General features: G+C 46.6%; 1 protein-coding gene across 1 annotated transcript in view; it reads right to left on the bottom strand.

Moving 5' to 3' along the window:
• Positions 1 to 4,594: 4,594 nt before the first annotated feature.
• The window catches only part of LOC124011238 (ankyrin repeat and KH domain-containing protein 1-like), a 63,618-nt gene continuing 44,694 nt past the window's right edge, over positions 4,595 to 23,518 (bottom strand). The window contains 17 exon segments of the mRNA XM_046324396.1: positions 4,595 to 5,311; positions 5,448 to 5,612; positions 7,180 to 7,361; positions 7,606 to 7,842; positions 8,009 to 8,134; positions 10,688 to 10,868; positions 11,529 to 11,866; positions 11,869 to 13,013; positions 15,445 to 15,594; positions 15,938 to 16,090; positions 16,444 to 16,742; positions 19,699 to 19,895; positions 20,099 to 20,408; positions 22,145 to 22,240; positions 22,416 to 22,578; positions 22,742 to 22,917; positions 23,103 to 23,316. Coding sequence (XP_046180352.1) covers positions 5,261 to 5,311; positions 5,448 to 5,612; positions 7,180 to 7,361; positions 7,606 to 7,842; positions 8,009 to 8,134; positions 10,688 to 10,868; positions 11,529 to 11,866; positions 11,869 to 13,013; positions 15,445 to 15,594; positions 15,938 to 16,090; positions 16,444 to 16,742; positions 19,699 to 19,895; positions 20,099 to 20,408; positions 22,145 to 22,240; positions 22,416 to 22,578; positions 22,742 to 22,917; positions 23,103 to 23,316 — 4,183 coding nt within the window. The 3' untranslated portion in view covers positions 4,595 to 5,260.

The following is a 23,518-nucleotide window of genomic DNA, read 5'->3' as shown; positions in this document are numbered from 1 at the left end:
GTGCTGTTTGAAAAAAAAAAGTTGCCAGAGTAGTCTGAAAAGTTGCTAAATTTAGCAGCTGAATTAGCATCACTGGATGCCAGAGAGGAAGAGGCAACACGTGTGGTTCCTGAATCATTATAATAAGATTTTTTTCAGTGTGAATACAATTGCACTAAAATTGTTTATTTTTTGTATTATTTAGATTTTTTTGTATGTTTGAGTATTTTCTTGTTAATACCTGTGTTTTGTTAGACATGTTTGATGTAGCTGTCAGTTGATTTTTGTATTATGAATAATAATTTAAAAAATAATACAAATAAAGCGTGAGGCTCCATTCGTCAATATGTCCACGCGAGAATACAGCTATACAAACGGACTTTTGTATGGCGCTCTATGCGTATCGGATTTGGTCAACAAAAAATGTAATTAGATGCTAATTTGCTGATGTTTCGTAATGTTTAGGTTGTTACAAATGTATTGATATAAGTGGACGCATATGGCATATTTTTCGGAGTTGTGTCTGTTGTTTACGCTCACACACCTACCTATCTGCCCTCTCATTGGCTAGAATATTCCAACCTGATCTCACCTGCCTTTAAAATGGGGCGTTAGGGTAGTTTAGTGGTTAGAGCGATGGACTAGTAACCGAAAGGTTGAATCCCCGAGCTGACTAGATACAAATCTGTCGTTCTGCCCCTGAGCAGGCAGTTAACCCACTGTTCCTAGGCCGTAATAGATAATAAGAATTTTACTTGCCTTGTTAAAGGTAAAATAAAAAAACTTTTTTAAAACTGTTGGTGACAGAATGGAAGCGTTCCTATGCTCTGATCTTACTGACATCTTACATTGCCCGAATAGGTATTTTAAATATCAGCTAGCCACATATGTTATAGCAATTTGTCAGTCGATAACGTGGCCTCCTGCCATAGCTGTGGAACCCGCCATTTCCAATCGAAAATGTTTGACTTGCTAACTAACCGGTTGTAAAATTACATATTTCACTGGCTGTATAAATGTGAAGCATCTGCCTGCTGTTTCCACTCACTAGGGAGAGGAAGCCCATTGTCCGGCAGGGGGAGTAGATGGAACGAGATGGATGTTGGTATTCTGCACATTTTCTCATCAATGAAACATTACAATCTGTGCCAAACAGAGTGGACAACGTTTTGTAGACTTTACCCTTCGTTTTAAATAATTTCAGTTGTTTAGAAGGACTTCTGTAACGGAAATATGCAAATGTAGCGAGAACGCGCCAATAGGATCTCGCTAGCTCTTGTCTGTTTTGACCACATGCTGGTCTATCTTAGTTTTAAAAACATATAATACACGTCTTATCATTTTAAGCAAGTCGGGAAAATGTCCGTTTCCTTCTTCCGACCAGTACGAGAACGCGACATTAACTAGCACGTGTATTCCGCTTCGCAAGGCATCAACAGCCAATCCAGTAAGGGTTGGAAGCTATAACGAGTCAATGGCTGCATTCCAAACACTTTAAAAAGTCATGTTTTTGTTTGGTTAGATTTTAGAAATGGTAAAAACATGTATTTTTTTCCCCCAGAAGTTCACGCTAGGCAGGCTAACGTTAGTTAGCTAATTAATTAGCTAGCTATCATAGTGGGCGTATATTAATGAAAAAGTAGACATGCAATCATAGTTGACTGTAGCGCATAAAGCACCCACAAGCTACCAGTGTCTGAAAACACAATCATCGCGGATTGAACGAGTGACACATTTCCAGGCAAGGGTGGTCCATTTAAAAATCATTCCTTCCTCCCTCACCCTGCAAGTGTAAACTCATCACACGTCATGAAACGTCATCAGAAGTGTCCACTTAATTTGAGGACTGAGGGGATAGTGTGTGTATTTTAAGTGTTTGAAATGCAGACATGTTCTTCAATTGATACATACTGTACGGCGGAAGCAACCGACTGTAGACGAAAGTCGAGTGAATTCGGGGAGGTCCATCTGCGACAGCCGACAATCGGACACTAACATGCTGACTAGACCGGGCACGCCATTATGCCTGTTGATTTTGTTCATCCACACCAGACGCGGAGGTTGAAATATCAAAACAAGTTCTGAACCACCTATATTAATTTGGGACAGTTCGAAAACCATGACACATTCATGTCCATTTAGCTAGCTTGCTTGCTGTTCCTAGCTAATTTGCCCAAGGATATAAACATTGTTTTGTTATTTGACCCGAAATGCAAAATCTTCTAATTTGACAATTAATCCACAAAGGGGTAAACCGAGTCAGTTTCTAGTCATCTCTCCCATTCTGTCTTCTTCGGACTATATTGCGGTTTGCAACCAACTTTAAGGTGCATTACCACCACTAACTTGACTGGAGTGTGGACCACCTGGGTATATGCTCCTAAAAACCAATGAGGAGATGGGAGGCGGGACTTGCAGCGCATCATGTGTAAAATAAAAATTGAACCAAGTTCTATTTTAGCGCCAGTTTGTATAACATTATTGAATAACGTGCAAATATGTTGTTTTTTTAACACAAGAGTGGCCAGCATGTGGATCAGATCAACATGGCAGTGTTGCCATTGTTTATTAAAATCTGCATTGACCCTTCCGATTTTGATTTTATTTTTGCACTTCACACACTGCTGCTATGCTCTTTATCAGTTATCCTGATGCCTAGTCACTTTACATGTCTACCCATACCACTCCAGTATCCCTGCACATTGTAAATATGGTATTGGCACTGACCTGCATATAGCTTAATTACTTTCTCGTGTTCTTAGGTGTTTTTGTTCAACTTTACTTCTTTTTTTTAATAGTACGACTGATATTGATTACTGCATTGTTGGGAAAGGAATGTCCCTGTACTTGTGCATGTGACAACCTGGAAGTCTTTTTGTGGAAATAAACCTCCATACCTTGTACATATGATTTGTGTATGTGTGCATTAAATCATCCAGTACTGCGTGCGCCTTCATCTGTATTACTTCACCATATACAGTGAGGCAAAAAAGTATTTAGTCAGCCACCAATTGTGCAAGTTCTCCCACTTAAAAAGATGAGGCCTGTAATTTTCATCATAGGTACACTTCAACTATGACAGACAAAACGAGAAAAGAAAATCACATTGTAGGATTTTATTGAATTTATTTGCAAATTAGGGTGGAAAAATAATTATTTGTTCAATAACAAAAGTTTCTCAATACTTTGTTATATACCCTTTGTTGGCAATGACAAGAGGTCAAACGTTTTCTGTAAGTCTTCACAAGGTTTTCACACACTGTTGCTGGGATTTTGGCCCATTCCTCCATGCAGATCTCCTCTAGAGCAGTGATGTTTTGGGGCTGTTGCTGGGCAACATGGACTTTCAACTCCCTCCAAAGATTTTCTATGGGATTGAGATCTGGAGACTGGCTATGCCACTCCAGGACCTTGAAATGCTTCTTACAAAGCCACTCCTTCGTTGCCCGGCGGTGTGTTTGGGATCATTGTCATGCTGAAAGACCCAGCCACGTTTCATCTTCAATGCTGATGGAAGGAGGTTTTCACTCAATCTCACGATACATGGCCCCATTCATTCTTTCCTTTACACGGATCAGTCATCCTGGTCCCTTTGCAGAAAATCAGCCCCAAAGCATTATGTTTCCACCCCCATGCTTCACAGTAGGTATGGTGTTCTTTGGATGCAACTCAGCATTCTTTGTCCTCCAAACACAACGAGTTGAGTTTTTACCAAAAAGTTATATTTTGGTTTCATCTGACCATATGACATTCTCCCAATCTTCTTGATCATCCAAATGCTCTCTAGCAAACTTCAGACGGGCCTGGACATGTACTGGCTTAAGCAGGGAGACGCGTAGGATTTGAGTCCCTGGCGGCATAGTGTGTTACTGATGGTAGGCTTTGTTACCTTGGTCCCAGCCATCTGCAGGTCATTCACAGGTCACCCACAGTTGATTTCTTCAAACCAAGTTGCTTACCTATTGCAGATTCAGTCTTCCCAGCCTGGTGCAAGTCTACAATTTTGTTTCTGGTGTCCTTTGACAGCTCTTTGGTCTTGGCCATAGTGGAGTTTGGAGTGTGACTGTTTAAGGTTGTGGACAGGTGTCTTTTATACTGATAACAAGTTCCATTAATACAGGTAACGAGTGGACGACAGAGGAGCCTCTTAAAGAAGAAGTTACAGGTCTGTGAGAGCCAGAAATTTTGCTTGTTTGTAGGGGACCAAATACTTATTTTCCACCATAATTTGCAAATAAATTCATTAATAATCCTACAATGTGATTTTCTGGATTTTTTTTCTCTCTCATTTGTTTGTCATAGTTGAAGTGTACCTATGATAAAAAGATGAGGCCTGTAATTTTCAAGTGGGAGAACTTGCACAATTGGTGGCTGACTAAATACTTTTTTGACCCACTGTATGTGGTAAATACCACCTTCCCACTTGATTACGAACTTGATTAGCTGTTAATATTTATGAAATGTATCGCATCGGAGCCATGAGTTGTGTGCAGATGTTATTCTCTAAGATGACAATATATAAATACATTGTTGCCACTTGTCAAACATGCTATTCATTTTGGTGAAATGAAAACAAAGCCCTACCTACATAAACAAAAAGGTACACCGCCACAAGTACATATCAATATGTTTATTGAATATTAAGGTAAATATTTCACATTAATACAGGCTACGTAAAGTAGAGCCACTATACGACGTGAAATGTACTCTCAATTTAACCCTTTTTTAGTATGTAAACAATTATACATGTATTTACCACTAAAAGGTATTCTGATTTCTTTCCCTCTCTCTGCCTCTCTTTAGGTAATCATCATCCTCTAGTTGTTGGTTGAGTATCATTAGCTCCGTCGTCATCACCTTCGTCAGGTCTCCCCCTGAGGAGATCGACAACTCTGCACGTGGGTCAAAGTCCTACATCTATGCTACACAGAGCATGGAGCCTGTTGGACAGGCTGTCACCATCAATTTGGTTGTTCATCAGACATCAACAGTACTTGAATTAGGGCCCAGAATTTTCCCTCCCGACCCCACCATAACAGCCCTCGCTCAAATTGTAGTATATTTCTTATTTTGAGTTAGGCACATTAAAGAAAGGTGTCAAGATAATTTCTCTCCAATTCTTCAAACTCTGCTTTGCTCTCAGTCTCTACTAAAGTTAACATGTTACACAAGTCTGTTCGTTTTTGTTGTCTCATCAGGGTTTTGTTGTCAGTTGGAAATTAAATTCATGTTTGTGGTGTGTGATGTGGATGTGTGTTTGATTGCTGTCAATGCCGGCCGGCTAGTTGACGTGGTTCAGGTGCACATGAGGAGGCCAGGTCCCAGGCCACACCTGAACGAGAAGAGGAAATTTGATTAGCAAAGAACTGTATGTGTGTGTGTGTGTGTGTGTGTGTGTGTGTGTGTGTGTGTGTGTGTGTGTGTGTGTGTGTGTGTGTGTGTGTGTGTGTGTGTGGATAAAGTCTCACCTGCTGTGGGTCGGTGTTGTCTGCGTTGTTGGGGACCACCTTGATGATGGGGCTCCATGCAGGGTCGGCAGCGTGCAGCCCGTTGAACATCGCCCCCCCTGGACCCTCTCCCATAGGGGGGTTGGGGGGCAGCATGGTCCCTCCATACATCGACATGGCCATACCCTGGTGTTTGATGACAACAAGGTTATTAATACACATCACAACCAGGTTTACTAACTACAGTATATTAACATGATCCTACCCTGGAGACAACCAGGTTCACTAACTACAGTATATTAACATGATCCTACCCTGGAGACAACCAGTTTACTAACTACAGTACATTAACATGGTCCTACCCTGGAGACAACCAGTCCACTAACTACAGTATATTAACATGACCCTACCCTGGAGACAACCAGTTCACTAACTACAGTATATTAACATGACCCTACCCTGGAGACAACCAGTTCACTAACTACAGTATATTAACATGGTCCTACCCTGGAGACAACCAGTCCACTAACTACAGTATATTAACATGGTCCTACCCTGGAGACAACCAGTTTACTAACTACAGTACATTAACATGGTCCTACCCTGGAGACAACCAGTTCACTAACTACAGTACATTAACATGGTCCTACCCTGGAGACAACCAGTCCACTAACTACAGTATATTAACATGACCCTACCCTGGAGACAACCAGTTCACTAACTACAGTATATTAACAACCAGGTTTACTAACTACAGTACCCTGGAGACAACCAGTCCACTAACTACAGTATATTAACATGAGACAACCAGGTTCCTACCCTCCTACCCTGGAGACAACCAGGTTCACTAACTACAGTATATTAACATGGTCCTACCCTGGAGACAACCAGGTTCACTAACTACAGTATATTAACATGGTCCTACCCTGGAGACAACCAGGTTTACTAACTACAGTACATTAACACTAACAACCAGTCCACTAACTACAGTATATTAACATGACCCTACCCTGGAGACAACCAGATCACTAACTACAGTATATTAACATGATCCTACCCTGGAGACAACCAGTTCACTAACTACAGTATATTAACATGGTCCTACCCTGGAGACAACCAGTCCACTAACTATAGTATATTAACATGATCCTACCCTGGAGACAACCAGTCCACTAACTACAGTATATTAACATGGTCCTACCCTGGAGACAACCAGTCCACTAACTACAGTATATTAACATGACCCTACCCTGGAGACAACCAGATCACTAACTACAGTATATTAACATGATCCTACCCTGGAGACAACCAGGTTTACTAACTACAGTATATTAACATGGTCCTACCCTGGAGACAACCAGTCCACTAACTACAGTATATTAACATGACCCTACCCTGGAGACAACCAGGTTCACCAACTACAGTATATTAACATGATCCTACCCTGGAGACAACCAGGTTCACTAACTACAGTATATTAACATGGTCCTACCCTGGAGACAACCAGGTTCACTAACTACAGTATATTAACATGGTCCTACCCTGGAGACAACCAGGTTTACTAACTACAGTACATTAACATGGTCCTACCCTGGAGACAACCAGTCCACTAACTAGAGTATATTAACATGGTCCTACCCTGGAGACAACCAGTCCAGTAACTACAGTATATTAACATGGTCCTACCCTGGAGACAACCAGTCCACTAACTACAGTATATTATGATGATATGATCCTTTCATGTGTGTGTTACCTTGGGGAAGTCCATGTAGTTGTTGGGGTGGTTAATGTGTTGCTGGTGGTAGTTAGCGGGGTTAGAGATGCCGGTGTCGTCCTGCTCCATGGGCTGGTACTGGGAGAAAGTGTGGTCCGCCTGCAGCCCAGGGTGGATCACGTGACTGCCCATCAGTGGCTGAGACCAACCTGACATGGCTTCTAGAGGTGAGGGAGACGGGAGGTAAGACACACAGAGTGATACGGGGTGTGTGTGAGGGAGTCGGGAGGTAAGACACACAGAGTGATACGGGGTGTGTGCGAGGGAGACGGGAGGTGAGAGACAGAAATGGGGGGTGAGCGCAAAGGGGTGTGTGTATAGCCATCAGCTGTATATCAGGGCAGTAAGACATTGGGGATGGAGAGACCAGCGTGGGTTAGAGGTTGTATGTGTGTGACTATTCACCCGAGGCGCTGCCGACTCCGAAGGACCATATGCCTCCCTGTCCTACAGGAGCGGTGTAGGAGGTCTGGAGGAGAGGAGGGTTGACGGTGGTCTGTCTGATCCTTGCCAGCCTCTCTGTCCCGATGGGAGGAGGCACCTTCCTGTCCTGCTGGCTGCTGCCCTGCTTGGCCTGGTGGGGAGGGGGGGCCACGGAGCCAGACGATGACACCGTGGGAGGGGGCACCGCCTGGGACTCGCCTGGGAAGATGAGTGGTTAAAGGTTAGTGGTTTTGAGTCTAAAACACAGTTAAGCAAAAATCTCTTAAATTGTATTAGTTAAATCATTTATGTTCTGTGTGTTGAATTCCTGGAAAATAAGCTTCATGGCCATTTTAGGTTCATTTTCACACATCTGTGTCAGTACCTGATGTGGCAGCGCTCCAGGGGTGAGGGGAGAAGTGCTGTCTGCTGAAGGAGGGGGTGCCCACAGCTGCTGGCCCGTGTAGATAGACTGGACTACCAGACATACTGGTAGCATAGCTGGTCAAAGCTACATACGGAGAAAGGAGAGAGAGTTAGAGGCCTATAGACTGCAGGTAGACTGGACTACCAGACATACTGGTAGCATAGAGAGAGTTAGAGTTGGAAGTTACATACACTTAGGTTGGAGTCAATAAAACTCGTTTTTCAACCACTCCATAAATTTTCTTGTGAACAAACTATAGTATTGGCAAGTCGGTTAGGACATCTACTTTGTGTATGACAAGTAATTTTTCCAACAATTGTTTAGATAGATTATTTGACTTATAATTCAGTGTATCACAATTCCAGTGGGTCAGAAGTTCACATACACTAAGTTGAATGTGCCTTTAAACAGCTTTGGAAAATTCCAGAATAGGAAGTCATGGCTTTAGAAGCTTCTGATAGGCTAATTGACATTATTTGAGTCAATTGGGAGGTGTGCCTGTGGATGTATTTCAAGGCCTACCTTCAAACTCAGTGCCTCTTTGCTTGACATCATGGGAAAATCCAAAGAAATCAGCCAAGACTTCAGAAAAAAAAGTTATAGACCTCCACAGGTCTGATTCATCATTGGGAGCAATTTTCAAATGCCTGAAGATACCACACCACATTCATCTGTACAAACAATAGTACGCAAGTATAAACACCATGGGATCACGCATCCGTCATACCGCTCAGGAAGGAGACGCGTTCCTGTCTCCTAGAGATTAGTGTACTTTTGCGAAAAGTGCAAATCAATCCCAGAACAAGAGCAAAGGACCTTGTGAAGATGCTGGAGGAAACAGGTACAAAAATATCAATATCCACATTAAAATGAGTCCTATATCGACGTAACCTGAAAGGCCGCTCAGCAAGGAAGAAGCCACTGCTCCAAAACAGCCATAAAAAAGCTAGTCTAAGGTTTGCAACTGCACATGGGGACAAAGATCACACTATTTGGAGAAATGTCCTCTGGTCTGATGAAACAAAAATATAACTGTTTGACAATAATGACCATCATTATGTTTGGAGGAAAAATGGGGAGGCCTGCAAGCCGAAGAACACCATCCAAACCGTGAAGCACAGGGGTGGCAGCATCATGTTATGGGAGTGCTTTACTGCAGGGGGGACTGGTGCACCTCACACAATAGATGGCATCATGAGGTAGGAAAATTATGTTGATATATTGAAGCAACATCTCAAGACAGTCAGAAAGTTAAAGCTTGGTTGCAAATGGGTCTTCCAAATGGACAATGACCCCAAGCATACTTCCAAAGTTGTGGCAAAATGGCTTAAGGACAACAAAGTCACGGTATTGGAGTGGCCTCAATCCTATAGAAAATGTGTGGGCAGAACTGAAAAGGCGTGTGCAAACAAGGAGGCCTACAAACCTGACTCAGTTACACCAGCTCTGTCAGGAGGAATGGGCCAAAATTCACCCAACTTATTGTGAGAAGCTTGTGGAAGGCTACCCGAAACATTTGACCCAAGTTAAACTATTTAAAGGCAATGCTACCAAATACTAATTGAGTGCATGTAAACTTTTGACCCACTGGGAATGTGATGAAATAAAAGCTGAACTAAAATCAGTCGCTCTACTATTATTCTGACATTTCACATTCTAAAATAAAGTGGTGATCCTAACTGACCTAAGACATTGAGTTTTTACTCTGATTAAATGTCAGGAATTGTGAAGAACAGAGTTTAAATGTATGTGGCTAAGGTGTATGTAAACTTCTGACTTCAACTGTACTGGTAGCATAGCTGGTCAGACTTAGAGCTATAAGACAGGGAGAGAGTTTGGGGCGTAAGGTTGACCAAGAAACTGAAGTTGAAATTGGGTTTCAAATTTCAGGAACAAAATATTGCTTTTCAATGTTAGACTGAAAGGATGTTGTTCAAAGCACTTAACATTTTTTATTTATTTTAAATCAGTGCTGGATTATGGTGATATTGTCTACATGCAGACCTCAGCAAGTACCTTAAACTCTAGACAGTGTATCATGGTGCTTTAAGATCTATTACTAATGCTAGATTACTGACCCATCACTGTGATCTGTATGCTATGTTGCAATAGACCCCTCTCTCCACCAGGAGGCTAAAGCACGGATACACTTGTATGTGCAAAGCATTGATGGACAACTCCCTTTGCATCTCTGTTCCTTACTGACCAGATCAGTCACTCAATATAGTCTTCGTTCACAGTCGCTGCTGTCCTTGTCTGTTCCTAAGGCTAGAACTGAGATGGAGAAACAATATTATCCCCATAATGCCCCCTCATCCTGGAACATGCTTCAGAAGGTTGGGGAGTTAGTGTCCTTGTCTGTTTTTAAGACTCTGATTCGACAACACTGTGACAACTGCAGTTGCTTCTAATATTCAATTGTTCTGTAGCAGCAGTATTCGACTGTGACACTGTCTTTTGTGTGTATACTGTATTTTTCTGTACTATTTTATGGGCACTGCTATTTCCCTGTTTTGCCTTCTTGCCAGGTCGCCCTCGTAAAATAGGTTTTTAACCTCAATGGGTTTTACCTGGTTAAATAAAAAACTAAAAAGTTCAAACACAGTAAAATAAATACATCTAAAATGGCCCTTTTACCAATAGGACTGTTGACCATCCTCTGTGAGGCAGAGCGGTACCCAGGGGCCTTGGAGCTGTCTGGAGGAGGGGCCATCATGCCATCCATCTGGCCCATGTAGGCGGGAGGGGCAGAATACTGCTGCTCAGGAGGGGAGCGGGCAGGGAGGTGGCACGCACCCCACACCTGGTTGTTACCCACCTAATAGAGAGAAGTGGTTAATGAGCAAACTGGGGCACAGGCACTGCTGTTTAAGTCACAACCTTTAAACATGCTGTTACTCTTTGGCAGGGCTCTCCAGCCCTGTTCCTGGAGAGATACCCTTCTGTAGGTTTCAACTCCTAACTCTTAAAACCTACTGGATGGTATCTCTCCAGGAACAGGGTTCTCTCCAGGAACAGGGTTGGCATCTCTCCAGGAACAGGGTTGGCATCTCTCCAGGAACAGGGTTGGCATCTCTCCAGGAACAGGGTTGGAGTTAAAACCTACTGGATGGCATCTCTCCAGGAATAGGGTTAGAGTTAAAACCTACTGGATGGCATCACTCCAGGAACAGGGTTGGAGTTAAAACCTACTGGATGGCATCACTCCAGGAACAGGGTTGGAGTTAAAACCTACTGGATGGCATCACTCCAGGAACAGGGTTGGAGTTAAAACCTACTGGATGGTATCTCTCCAGGAACAGGGTTGGAGTTAAAACCTACTGGATGGTATCTCTCCAGGAACAGGGTTGGCATCTCTCCAGGAACAGGGTTGGAGTTAAAACCTACTGGATGGTATCTCTCCAGGAACAGGGTTGGAGAGTCCTGCTCTATTGTAATAAAATGTTTTTCTGTGGATAATAAAAATAGTGGCACCCACCTGGTTGTTGTTGTCGAACATGCTGCTGAAATGGTTGAAGAGGGCTGCAGGGCCGAAGTTAGGGGGCATCTGCTGGGGCTTGGCTCCACCATGGACCTGCTGCTGCATCGGAGAGCCGTTCATCAGACCCATGGAGGACTGGGGCTGAGGGGGCATGGAGGGGGAATGGGGCAGCTTCTGTTTGGGGTGCTCATGTTGTTGCTGTGTGTTGTGGGGTAGGAACGGTTGTTGTTGTTGCTGCTGCTGGTTGGGGTGTTGGTAGTAGGGCCCTGTCGGGGGCTGCATGCGGTGTGAGATGCGGGGAGCGGGAGCCGAGAAGTGGGGTACGGTGCTGTTGGGGTGTTTGTGTGAGGGGGCGGAGGAGGATGGGGGAGGTGGGAGCTGGACTGGAGAGGTGGAGAGGGGTCTGATGAGGTGGTGGAGGTTAGGGGAGGAGGGGGTTGGTGCTGCTGCTGGCGGGGCTCAGGTTTGGAGGGGGCAGCCATGGCAGGGGCGGTGAAACCACCTGAACTAACCACATTGTTGACTGAGACGTGCTGGCCCTCCTGAGAGAGGGAGGGGGTCAGCTTCTCCTTGCCTGGGGTAGCAGTGGGGGCGCTGGGAGGTGACTTGGGGGGCTGAGAGATGGGTGCGACCTGGGGATGAGGAGTGTTAGGGGCGTACGTAGCCATTAAGCCCGTGTGTTGGTGGGCGGGAGACACTGTACCTCTCACTGAGTGACTACTACTGACAGTGGTGGCAGTAACCATGGAGACAGAGTTGATCCCTGTGTGCTTGGGGTCAGAGGTGAACAGCTGTTTCCTGACTGAGGAAGGGGTGGGGGCACTGGGATGGGCCTGGGCCCCATGAGGGTGGTTAGGGGTGTGGGGTGACCCTGTAGTCGTAGCGGTCTGACTGTTCGAGGCACTAGGACTGGAGACAGAGGAGCTCGTGGATGATGTGTTATTGTGATCATTATGACTAGACAAGTTGGATCTGGTCTGGTTGTTACCACTACTACCACCGTTGTGTTTGGGGGAGCTGTTGGCGCTACCGGGACTCAGCGGCCGCACCGGGAACGGGCCCCAGGTGCTGGCGGCAGGGGAGAAGGTCCCACCAAACTGGGCCATGGGCAGCCTGGGGAGCCTGATCTGATGCATGGTCTGGGCTGCCAGGAGGGCCAGCTGGGGATGGGCATAGGCCAGGGGGAGAGACACAGGGAAGGGCTGCCTCACCCCAGACAGACCCTTACCCATCTTACCCCCTGTCTGAGAGGATGAGGACTGGAAGGAGACCCCAGAGGACGTGACCAGGGAGCCCAGGGCCTTTGCACCAATGGTGAGGTTAAGGCTAGCTCCAGTGGGGGTGGGGAATGGGGCTGAGGTGGTCTTGGAGCCCGGGGCCCTGATGTGGTTTCTGGGGATCAGGTCCTCTAGTTCCTTGGCTGGGTCCTGGATCAGAGAGTTGATCAGCTGGACTGCGTGGCGTGTTGACTCTGTGCCACCTCTGGAATGAACCATCACAACACAGGGGTCAGGGGCCACACAACAATGAAAACATTCCACGGACATGGTTCCAACCAATCACAGTATCTCAACTCTTCACTGATCTCCTGGAGATACGGCAGGAGGATTAGACACTCCACTTCATTCCCTTTAAATACGTAGAATCACTCAGATCAGTGGTTCCCAAACTTTTTATAGTCCTGTACCCATTCAAACATTCAACCTCCAGCTGAGTACCCCCTCTGGCACGAGGGTCAGCTGTACCCCCTCTGGCACCAGGGTCAGCGCACTCTCAAAATGTTGTTTTGTGCCATCATTGTAAGCCTGCCACACACACACACTATTCGATACATTTATTAAACATAACAATGAGTGTAAGTTGTCATCATAACCCAGCTCGTGGGAAGTGACAAAGAGCTCTTTAGGACCAGGGCACAAATAATAATAATCAATAATATTGCTCTTTATTTAACCATCTTACATATAAAACCTTATTTGTTCATTAAAAATTGTGAATAACTCACCACAGGTTAATGATGTGTGTGCTTGAAAGGATGCACATAACTCTGCACAGTTGTGTTGTATTGGAGAGTCTTGTCTTTAAATCATTTTCCACACACAGTCTGTGTCTGTATTTAGTTTTCATGCTAGTGAGGGCCGAGAATCCACTCTCACATAGGTACGTGGTTGCAAAGGCCATCAGTGTCTTTGTGATTTGCCAAGGCAGGATACTCTGAGCACAGCCCTATTCCGGAAATCTGGCAGTGGCTTCTGATTAAATTCAATTTTCACAAAACCACTTGTTGCAATATCGATGAGGCTTCCTTGTTCAGATATCGGTAAGTGGACTGGAGGCAGGGCATGAAAGGGATAATGAATCCAGTTGTTTGTGTCATCTGTTTTGGGAAAGTACCTGTGTAATTGCTCACCCAACTCTCTCAGGTGCTTCGCTATATCACATTTGACTTTGTCTATAAGCTTGAGTTAATTTGCACACAAACAAATCATACAATGATGGAAAGACCTGTGTGTTGTCCTTGTTACAGACAGAGAAGATCTCCAACTTCTTAACCATAGCCTCAATTTTGTCCCACACATTGAATACAGTTGGAGAGTCCCTGTAATCCTAGATTCAGATCATTCAGGTGAGAAAAGACATCACCCAGACAGGTCAGTCGTGTGAGAAACTCTCCTTCATGCAAAGCAGTCAGACAAGTGAAAATGATGGTTAGTAAAGAAAACTTTAAGCTCGTCTCTCAATAAAAAAAAAAAACCTGCCAATACTTTGCCCCTTGATAACCAGCGCACTTCTGTATGTTGTAAAAGCGTTACATGGTCGCTGCCCATATCATTGCATAATGCAAAAAATACACGAGAGTTCAGGGGTCTTGATTTAACAAAGTAAACCATTTTCACTGTAGTGTCCAAGCTGTCAGGCAGTCCTTTGGCAGTAAGAGCCTCTCGGTGGATGCTGCAGTGTACCCAAGTGGTGTCGGGAGCAACTGCTTGCACGCGCGTTACCACTCCACTATGTCTCCCTGTCATGGCTTTTGCACCATCAGTACAGATACCAACACATCTTGACCACCAAAGTCCATTTGATGTCACAAAGCTGTCCAGTACTTTAAAAATATCCTCTCATGTTGTCCTGGTTTCCAGTGGTTTGCAGAAGAGGATGTCTTCGTTAATTGACCCCTCAAACATAATGGACATATACCAGGAGCTGTGCCAGGCCCGCCACTTCTGTTGACTCATCCAGCTGTAACGCATAGAATTTACTGGCTTGTATGCGAACCAGCACTTGTTTCAAAACATCTGCCATGTCACTGATGTGTTGTGAAACAGTGCTGTTTGATGAAGGCATTGTCTATCATTTTTTTTGTCCTTTTCCCCCAGCATTATCCACGACAGCAGGAAGAATTAAGTCCTCCACAGTAGTATGGGGCTTGCCTGTCTTAGCTAGTCCTCCAGAGTAGTATGGGGCTTGCCTGTCTTAGCCAGTCCTCCACAGTAGTATGGGGCTTGCCTGTCTTAGCCACTCGGTAGCTCACCATATAAGACGCTTCCGTGGCTTATTCTTCAAATGGTCGTGTTTAATTTCTAAATGTCTGCGCAAGAGTGAAGGTTTCCCACGAGAGAGTAACGGTTTATGTGAGTGGATGTTAATTATTTTACTAGGCTACCTGTATCACCCAAATGTAAAGCCCTGTTGGAAAATATAAACATACTGTTTATTTTTATTTTTTTAAGTGAATCACATTTTTATTCGGGGTACCCCGACGGCCTTGTGCAGTTTGGGGAAACCCTGACTCGGATAAATCAACACATAGCTATTACCCCTTTCTCTGCTTTCCTCCTGCTCAGATCTCTACTCTGCTGACTGGTGTAATAGTGGGCTGCCGTCACCACAGGGGTCCCCTCCCTGTCCCTACCTGATGGTGATCATTCTCTCTCCGTTCTTGTCTTTCTGTTTGTCCACATCGATGTGTGCTCCCGTCACGTCCTGTATAGCTGTGATGTTGCAGCCTCCTCTACCCATGATCCTCGACACCACCGAGGCCGGGACCGACAGCTTCTTGGACCTGCAGCCCAGAGAGAGAGAGAGATTCATATGGGGTTTAGAAACGGGCCAAAGCACAAAATCCATGCGGAGCCACAGGCCTGATAATTTACTCATTGTCTAAAACAGTGGTTCCCAACCAGGGGTGCCTGGCCTATCCACAGGGGGGACTAGAAGACTCATAAGACCAAAGGCCTACTGATAAAATACACGAGGGGGTACTTCAGGGGTACTCCAGGCAGAGCAAAATTCAGCTGGTGCTACAGTAACCGAAGACGGTTGGAAACCACTGGCCTAAAATGACCTATAGATTAACTTGAAGCATTTCCAGATGGCTTTTATGGATGGAATGTGTGTCTACCCACCGTCTCACCACCTCCTTCCAACCCTCCTCTCTCTTCTGTCCCCTCTTGGGGCTGGTGAGGCTCTTGCTGTTGGAGGATGTGACGGGTAGCGACATGGTCTTAAACTGGGACGGTACAGAACTGCTGGGGGTCAACTCACTCATGTCTGGAGCTCTGATAGGGGGAGGGACAGAGGGGGAGCGGGCGAGAGAGAGGGGGAGAGAAAGAGAGAAAGGGGTAAAAGGTCAGATTCACAATTAATACGGTTGCTGTTTTTAACTACGTACTTGTATTAGAAATGTACAGTTGTGTGATTGGTGGTGCTTGACCAGCTCCTTTAGGAAAACTACAGTTCTGTGTGATTGGTGGTGCTTGACCAGCTCCTTTAGGAAAACTACAGTTCTGTGTGATTGGTGGTGCTTGACCAGCTCCTTTAGGAAAACTACAGTTCTGTGTGATTGGTGGTGCTTGACCAGCTCCTTTAGGAAAACTACAGTTCTAACTCAAAGGTACTGCAGGTCACTCACTTCTGTGTAGGTTTGGAGATGGAGACTGTGACTGGGTGTAGCTGATGACAGTGTCTCTTCTCTGGGCCTGGCTGCAGGCTGTGAGAGGGGCCCGAGGACGAAGAGGATGAAGAGGAAGAGGAGGAAGAGGAGAGGTCAGGGAGGAAGTTGAGCTCCTGGCTCTTGCCCCCACTGCTGCTACTCTCACTGGCACAGTCGGTGCTGTCCAGGGGGTCCGAGTCGCTGGTGCCCCCTGCACCCCCAGCCCCGCCCCGCGGGTCGCCATGGATCTTGTTTGCCTTGTGTTGTGCCAGCACCACCTGCTGGACAGAGATGGAATTATCACTGATTAGACACCTTGATTGACTTGCTTTGACTGTTTTGACAGTGGAATTGTGAAAGGAAATGTGTATTTACAGCCTCCCAGAAAAAAAAGAAAAAAAAAAACACTGAGTGAAGCACTCATCATTTAATTTTTCTACATTTTATTTTACAGTCATGACCAGCAGTATGTGGACACCTGCTCGTCTAACACCTCATTCCACAACATCTTATTCCAAAATGAATATGGAGTTGGTCCCCCTTTGCTGCTATAACAACCTCCACTTGTCTGGTATTCCACTAGATGTTGGAACATTGCTGCTGGGACTTGCTTCCATTCAGCCGCAAAAGCATTAGTGAAGTCGGGCACTGATGTTGGGCTTTTAGTCCGGGCTCAGTCGGCATTCCAATTCATCCCAAGGGTGTTAGATGGTGTTGAGGTCAGGGCTCTGTGCAGGCCTGTCAAATTCTTCTATATCGATCTCAACAAACCCTTTCTGCATGGACCTCGCTTCATGCACAGGGGCATTGTCATGCTTAAACAGGAAAGGGCCTTCCCAAAACTGTTGCCACAAAGTTGGAAGCACAAAATCTAGAATGTCATTGTATGCTATAGTGATTTCCATTCACTGGAACAAGGCACCTAAGCCTTAACCATGAAAAACAGCCCCAGACCATTATTCTTCCTCCACCAAACTATACAGTTGGCACTATGCATTGGGGCAGGTAGTGTTCTCCTGGCATCCGTCAAACCCAGATTTGTCTGTCAGGCTGCCTGATGTGTGGCTGCTCGGCCATGAAAACCCATTTCATAAAGCCCCAGACAAAACAGTTATTGTGCTGAAGTTGCTTCCAAAGACAGTTTGGAATTCGGTAGTGAGTGTTGAAACGGAGGACAAACTTTCTATGCGCTTCAGCGATCCCTTTCTGTGAGCTTGTGTGACCTACCACTTTGCCGCTGAGCCATTGTTTCTCCTAGACGTTTCCACTTCACAATAACAGCACTTCAAGTTGACCAGGGTAACTCTAGCAGGGCAGAAATTTGATGAACTGACCTACTGGGAAGTTGGCATCCTATGACGGGGTCACGTTGAAAGTCAGAGCTCTTCAGTAAGGACATTCTACTGCCAATGTTTGTCTATGGAGATTGCATTGCTGTGTGCTCGATTTTATACACCTGTCATCAATTCTTCAAAGTTGCCACCCTTTGCCTTGATGACAGCTTTGCACACTTGGCATTCTCTCAAACAGCTTCATCTGGAATGCTTTTCTAACAGTCTTGAAGGAGTTTCCACATATGCTGAGCACTTGTTGGCTGCTTTTCCTTCACTCTGCGGTCCAACTCAACTCAACCCGAACCATCTCAATTGGGTTGAGGTCTGGTGATTTTGGAGGCCAGGTCATCTGATGTAGCACTCCATCACTCTCCTTCTTGGTCAAATAGCCCTTACACAGCCTAGAGGTGTGTTGGGTCATTGTCTTGTTGAAAAATAAATGATAGTCCCACTAATCGAAAACCAGATGGAATGGCGAATCGCTGCAGAATGCTGTGATAGCCATGCTGGTTAAGTGTGCCTTGAATTCTAAATAAATCACAGACAGTGTCACCAGCAAAGCACTCCCACACCATAACGCCTTCCTCCTCCATGCTTCACGGTGGGAACCACACATGCAAATATCATCCTTTCACTCACACCGCGGTCTCACAAAGACAGGGCAGTTTAAACCAAATATCTCAAATTTGTACTCATCAGACCAAAGCACAGATTGCCACCAGTCTAATGTCCATTGCTCATGTTTCTGGGCCCAAACTAGTCTCTTCTTATTATTGGTGTCCTTAAGTAGTGATTTCTTTGCAGCAATCCGACTACGCAGTCTCCTCTGAACAGTTGATGTTGAGATGTGTCTGTTACTTGAACTCTGTGAAGCATTTATTTGGGCTGCAATTTCTGAGGCTGGTAACTAATGAACTGATCCTCTGCAGCAGAGGTAACTCTGGTCTTCCTTTCCTGTGGCGTTACCAATGAGAGCCCGTTTCATCATAGTGCTCGATGTTTTTTGCGACTGCACTTGAAGAAACTTTTAAATTTGACATTTTCCGGATTGACTGACCTTCAGCGGCAGCGTAGCCTAGTGGTTAGAGCGTTGGACTAGTAACCAGAAGGTTGCGAGTTCAAACCCCCGAGCTGACAAGGTACAAATCTGTCGTTCTGCCCCTGAACAGGCAGTTAACCCACTGTTCCCAGGCCGTCATTGAAAATAAGAATGTGTTCTTAACTGACTTGCCTGGTTAAATAAAGGTAAAATTAAAAATGTCTTAAAGTAATGGACTGTCGTTCCTCTTCGCTTATTTGAGCTCTTCTTTCCATAATATGGACTTGGTCTTTTACCAAATAGGGCTATCTGCTGTATACCCCACTACTTTGTCACAACACAACTGTTTGGATCAAACACATTACGGAAAGAAATTCCACAAATGAACTTTTAACAAGGCACACCTGTTAATTGAAATGCATTCCAGGTGACTACCTCATAAAGCTGGTTGAGAGAATGCCAAGAGTATGCAAAGCTGTCATCAAGGTAAAGGGTGGTTACTTAAAATCTCAAACATATTTTGAGGTGTTAACACTTGGGTTACTACATGATTCCATGTGTGTCATTTCATAGTTTTGATGTAGAAAATAGTAATAATAAAGCAAAACCCTTGAATGAGCAAGTGTCCAAACTTTTGACTGGTACTGCGTGTGTGTGTGTGCGTGTGTGTGCGTGTGTGCAAAATCTAAATGTGAATCTATACTTTAAATACAACCAACCGCCTGTGGGTCCTGCAGTATGATTGGTTAGTTAGTTACCTGTGGGTCCTGCCGTATGATTGGTTAGTAGTTACCTGTGGGTCCTGCCGTATGATTGGTTAGTTAGTTACCTGTGGGTCCTGCCGTATGATTGGTTAGTTACCTGTGGGTCCTGCCGTATGATTGGTTCGCTGGGGGAGGAGTCCTTGGTCTTGTTCTTCTTGCTCTTGCGGTTGGTGCTGGTCGTCGTGGCAACACTGGCCCTCTTGCCGAACACAGAGCTGAAGGAGGGCGAGGTGGCGGGAATACCGATTGTGGTGGTAGTGGTCGCACTGGGGGGGTCGATGGGGGGGTCCACTTCTGAAGAGCAGGAGGGATGAATGTAGAGTTGAAGAGACAGTTCCACAATATTACATAGACATGTGTTTCCTTACTTTGAAAACAGTCTACGGAAAAGGATTGACTGCAATCTACACTTTGGTTAAACTAGCCACAGCAAACAAATGTTAATAATCAGTATTTTGGGAACAAAGGATAGATATTGAAATCAAGATATAATTTACCCTCAGCGGAGTCATCCTGCTTCTGCATCTCATAGTCCTCCTCCCCCTCCTCCTTGTTTGTCTTCTGCTCCTGCTCCTCCTCCTCCTCCTCCTCCTCCTGCTTTTTCTTCTGCTCCTCCTTCTTCTTCTTGCGTTTCTCCTTGCGTTTCTCTCTCTTGGCAGCCAGGGCCTGCTTCTTGCTCTCCTCTCTGGACTTCTCCAGGTCGAGCTCCTTGAGGAGAATGCTGGCGTTCTTGTTGGCTTCAGCAGCCTGCTGGTCTTTGGCTTTGACGATGGTCTCCATGCACTGATGGCACTTCTTCAACAACTCCTGAGAGAGGGAGGGATGGAGAGAGAGAGAGGGAGGGATGGAGAGAGAGAGAGAGGGATGGAGAGAGAGAGAGAGGGAGGGAGGGAGGGATGGAGAGAGAGAGAGAGAGAGAGGGAGGGATGGAGAGAGAGAGAGAGAGAGAGAGAGAGGGATGGAGAGAGAGAGAGAGAGGGATGGAGAGAGAGAGAGAGAGAGATGGAGAGAGAGAGAGAGATGAGAGGGATGGAGAGAGAGAGAGAGAGGAGAGGGGATGGAGAGAGAGAGAGAGAGAGGGATGGAGAGAGAGAGAGGGAGGAGAGGGGGGAGGGATGGAGAGAGAGAGGGGAGGGATGGAGAGAGAGAGAGGGATGGAGAGAGAGAGAGAGAGAGAGGGATGGAGAGAGAGAGAGAGAGAGATGGATGGAGAGAGAGAGAGAGAGGAGAGGAGATGGAGAGAGAGGGATGGAGAGAGGGGGGATGGAGAGAGAGAGAGATGAGAGGGAGGGAGGAGAGAGAGAGAGGGGAGGGATGGAGAGAGAGAGGGGAGGGATGGAGAGAGAGATGGAGAGGAGGGATGGAGAGAGAGAGAGGGAGGGATGGAGAGAGAGAGGGGGAGGGGGGGATGGAGAGAGAGAGGGGGAGGGATGGAGAGAGAGAGGGGGAGGGATGGAGAGAGAGAGGGGGAGGGATGGAGAGAGAGAGGGGAGGGATGGAGAGAGAGAGGGGGAGGGATGGAGAGAGAGAGGGGGAGGGATGGAGAGAGAGAGGGGGAGGGATGGAGAGAGAGAGGGGAGGGATGGAGAGAGGGGGGAGGGATGAGAGAGGGAGAGAGAGAGAGAGAGGGAGGGATGGAGAGAGAGAGGGGAGGGATGGAGAGAGAGAGAGGGAGGGATGGAGAGAGAGAGGGAGGGATGGAGAGAGAGAGGGAGGAGGGATGGAGAGAGAGAGAGGGAGGGATGGAGAGAGAGAGAGGGAGGGATGGAGAGAGAGAGAGGGAGGGATGGAGAGAGAGAGAGGGAGGGATGGAGAGAGAGAGAGGGAGGGATGGAGAGAGAGAGGAGGGATGGAGAGAGAGAGGGATGGGATGGAGATGGAGAGAGGGAGGGATGGAGAGAGAGAGAGGGATGGAGAGAGAGGGAGGGATGGAGAGAGAGGGAGGGATGGAGAGAGAGGGAGGGATGGAGAGAGAGGGGAGGGATGGAGAGAAAGGGAGGGATGGGATGGAGAGAGGGGAGGGATGGAGAGAGGGGAGGGATGGAGAGAGGGGGAGGGATGGAGAGAGGGGAGAGGGATGGAGAGGGGGGATGGAGAGGGGGATGGAGAGAGGGGGGATGGAGAGAGGGAGGGATGGAGAGAGGGGAGGGATGGAGAGAGGGGGGATGGAGAGGGATGGAGAGAGGGAGGGATGGAGAGAGGGAGGGATGGAGAGAGGGAGGAGGTGGGAGAGAGGGAGGGGTGGAGAGAGGGAGGGATGGAGAGAGGGAGGGATGGAGAGAGGGGAGGGGTGGAGAGAGAGGGAGGGGTGGAGAGAGAGGGAGGGGTGGAGAGAGAGGGAGGGGTGGAGAGAGAGGGAGGGGTGGAGAGAGAGGGAGGGGTGGAGAGAGAGGGAGGGGTGGAGAGAGAGGGAGGGGTGGAGAGAGAGGGAGGGGTGGAGAGAGGGAGGGATGGAGAGAGTTCGTGGAGTTAGTGGAAAACTCTTTCTAACCCACTGCCATACTTGGCTCAGAGAGACCATTCTAAACCGGTGGTGGTGTTACCTTGTCAGCGATGGTGGCGATGTATCTCATACACTCAATGTCTGAGGGGAACTGATTGACCTCCTTTACCAGGTACTGAACCACCTTTACATGACCCTGAGAAACACAGACAAGGGAAGAGAAAATGGAAGACACCTGTAAAATAGGCCAATACTTTTTCAGGCTGGGAGCAGTAAAGGTATGGGGAAGACTGTAGGACCTGGTACTGGAACTAGGTTGTGAGAGGGCCAGGTGTTGCAGAGGGGAAGGGCCATCCTGCAACACGACCTACCTTACGGAAGGCAGCCATGAGCGGTGTGATCTTGCGGTTGTCTGCAGCGTCTACGTCGGCCCCGGCCTGCACCAGCAGCTGAACCACGTCAAAATGGCCGCCGTTGGCCGCCAGCCACAGAGGTGTGTTCCCCTTCTTGTTGCGAACATCAATGTGAGCTCCCCTGGACAACGGAGGAAAACAGGGACAAGAGATAAACACAGGATAAAAAGATGAACGAGAGAATCAAAACATTACCTTTTAGGGAAATTCCTGGCTTCAAAATGAACACTCAAACAAAGACCTTGATTCATTCAGAATGATTGATAAGTTGGTTTAATGCCCACCTGTTGATGAGCAGCTCACAGAACTTGTAGTGGCCTTTGTCTGCAGCGATGGTGAGGGCTGTGTCTCGGGACGAGGGGACAGGAGGGGCGTTGACGTCAGCCCCTTTATCCAGCAGCACCCGGCCCACCTCAGCATAGCCCCCCGACGCTGCCTCCATTAGAGGGGTCAGACCAGTCTACCAGGGGAGGGGGAGGTCAACATCACATTTACAATATGGGGCCAATCCCTCAAACACTTAGTCAGGCACTGGGAGTTGGAGTGACAATTCTCTAGTTAGGATTCACCAGAGCCTATATGTAACTTGGCTCTGGACTTGATATACTGCTATAATATGGACCGTGACCGGTTCTGTCTCCTCACCTTGGCTCTGTGCTCTACGTTGGCCTTGCGGTCCAGCAGCAGACTGACCACCTCAGCCCGGCCCTGGAAGCAGGCCAGAGTCAGAGCCGTGTTCCTGTTGGTCTCGATCTGAGCGTTGATGTCGGAGCCCATGTCCAGCAGCAGCTTGACCGCAGGGACGTGACCGTTCATCGCTGCCAGCATCAGGGGAGAGATGCCCAGCTTACTGCCCGTCCTGGAGACAGAAAGATCGAGGGATGATTTTATCAATTAGTGAGAGACGTGAGGGACTTTCACTACCAAAGATGCAGTCATCATTCATTTAAACAACCCAGTGCACTTTTCTGATGTAAGAGATGCAATGTCATAAATACATGTATTTGTTGAACACCTGGGAAAGTAGTGGTATCAGTTAAAAGAAAAGACGTTGGTCCCGT

Source organism: Oncorhynchus gorbuscha, linkage group LG23 (assembly GCF_021184085.1).
Source record: "Oncorhynchus gorbuscha isolate QuinsamMale2020 ecotype Even-year linkage group LG23, OgorEven_v1.0, whole genome shotgun sequence".
NCBI lineage: Eukaryota > Metazoa > Chordata > Actinopteri > Salmoniformes > Salmonidae > Oncorhynchus > Oncorhynchus gorbuscha.
This window is presented reverse-complemented; position numbering and strand designations above follow the sequence as displayed.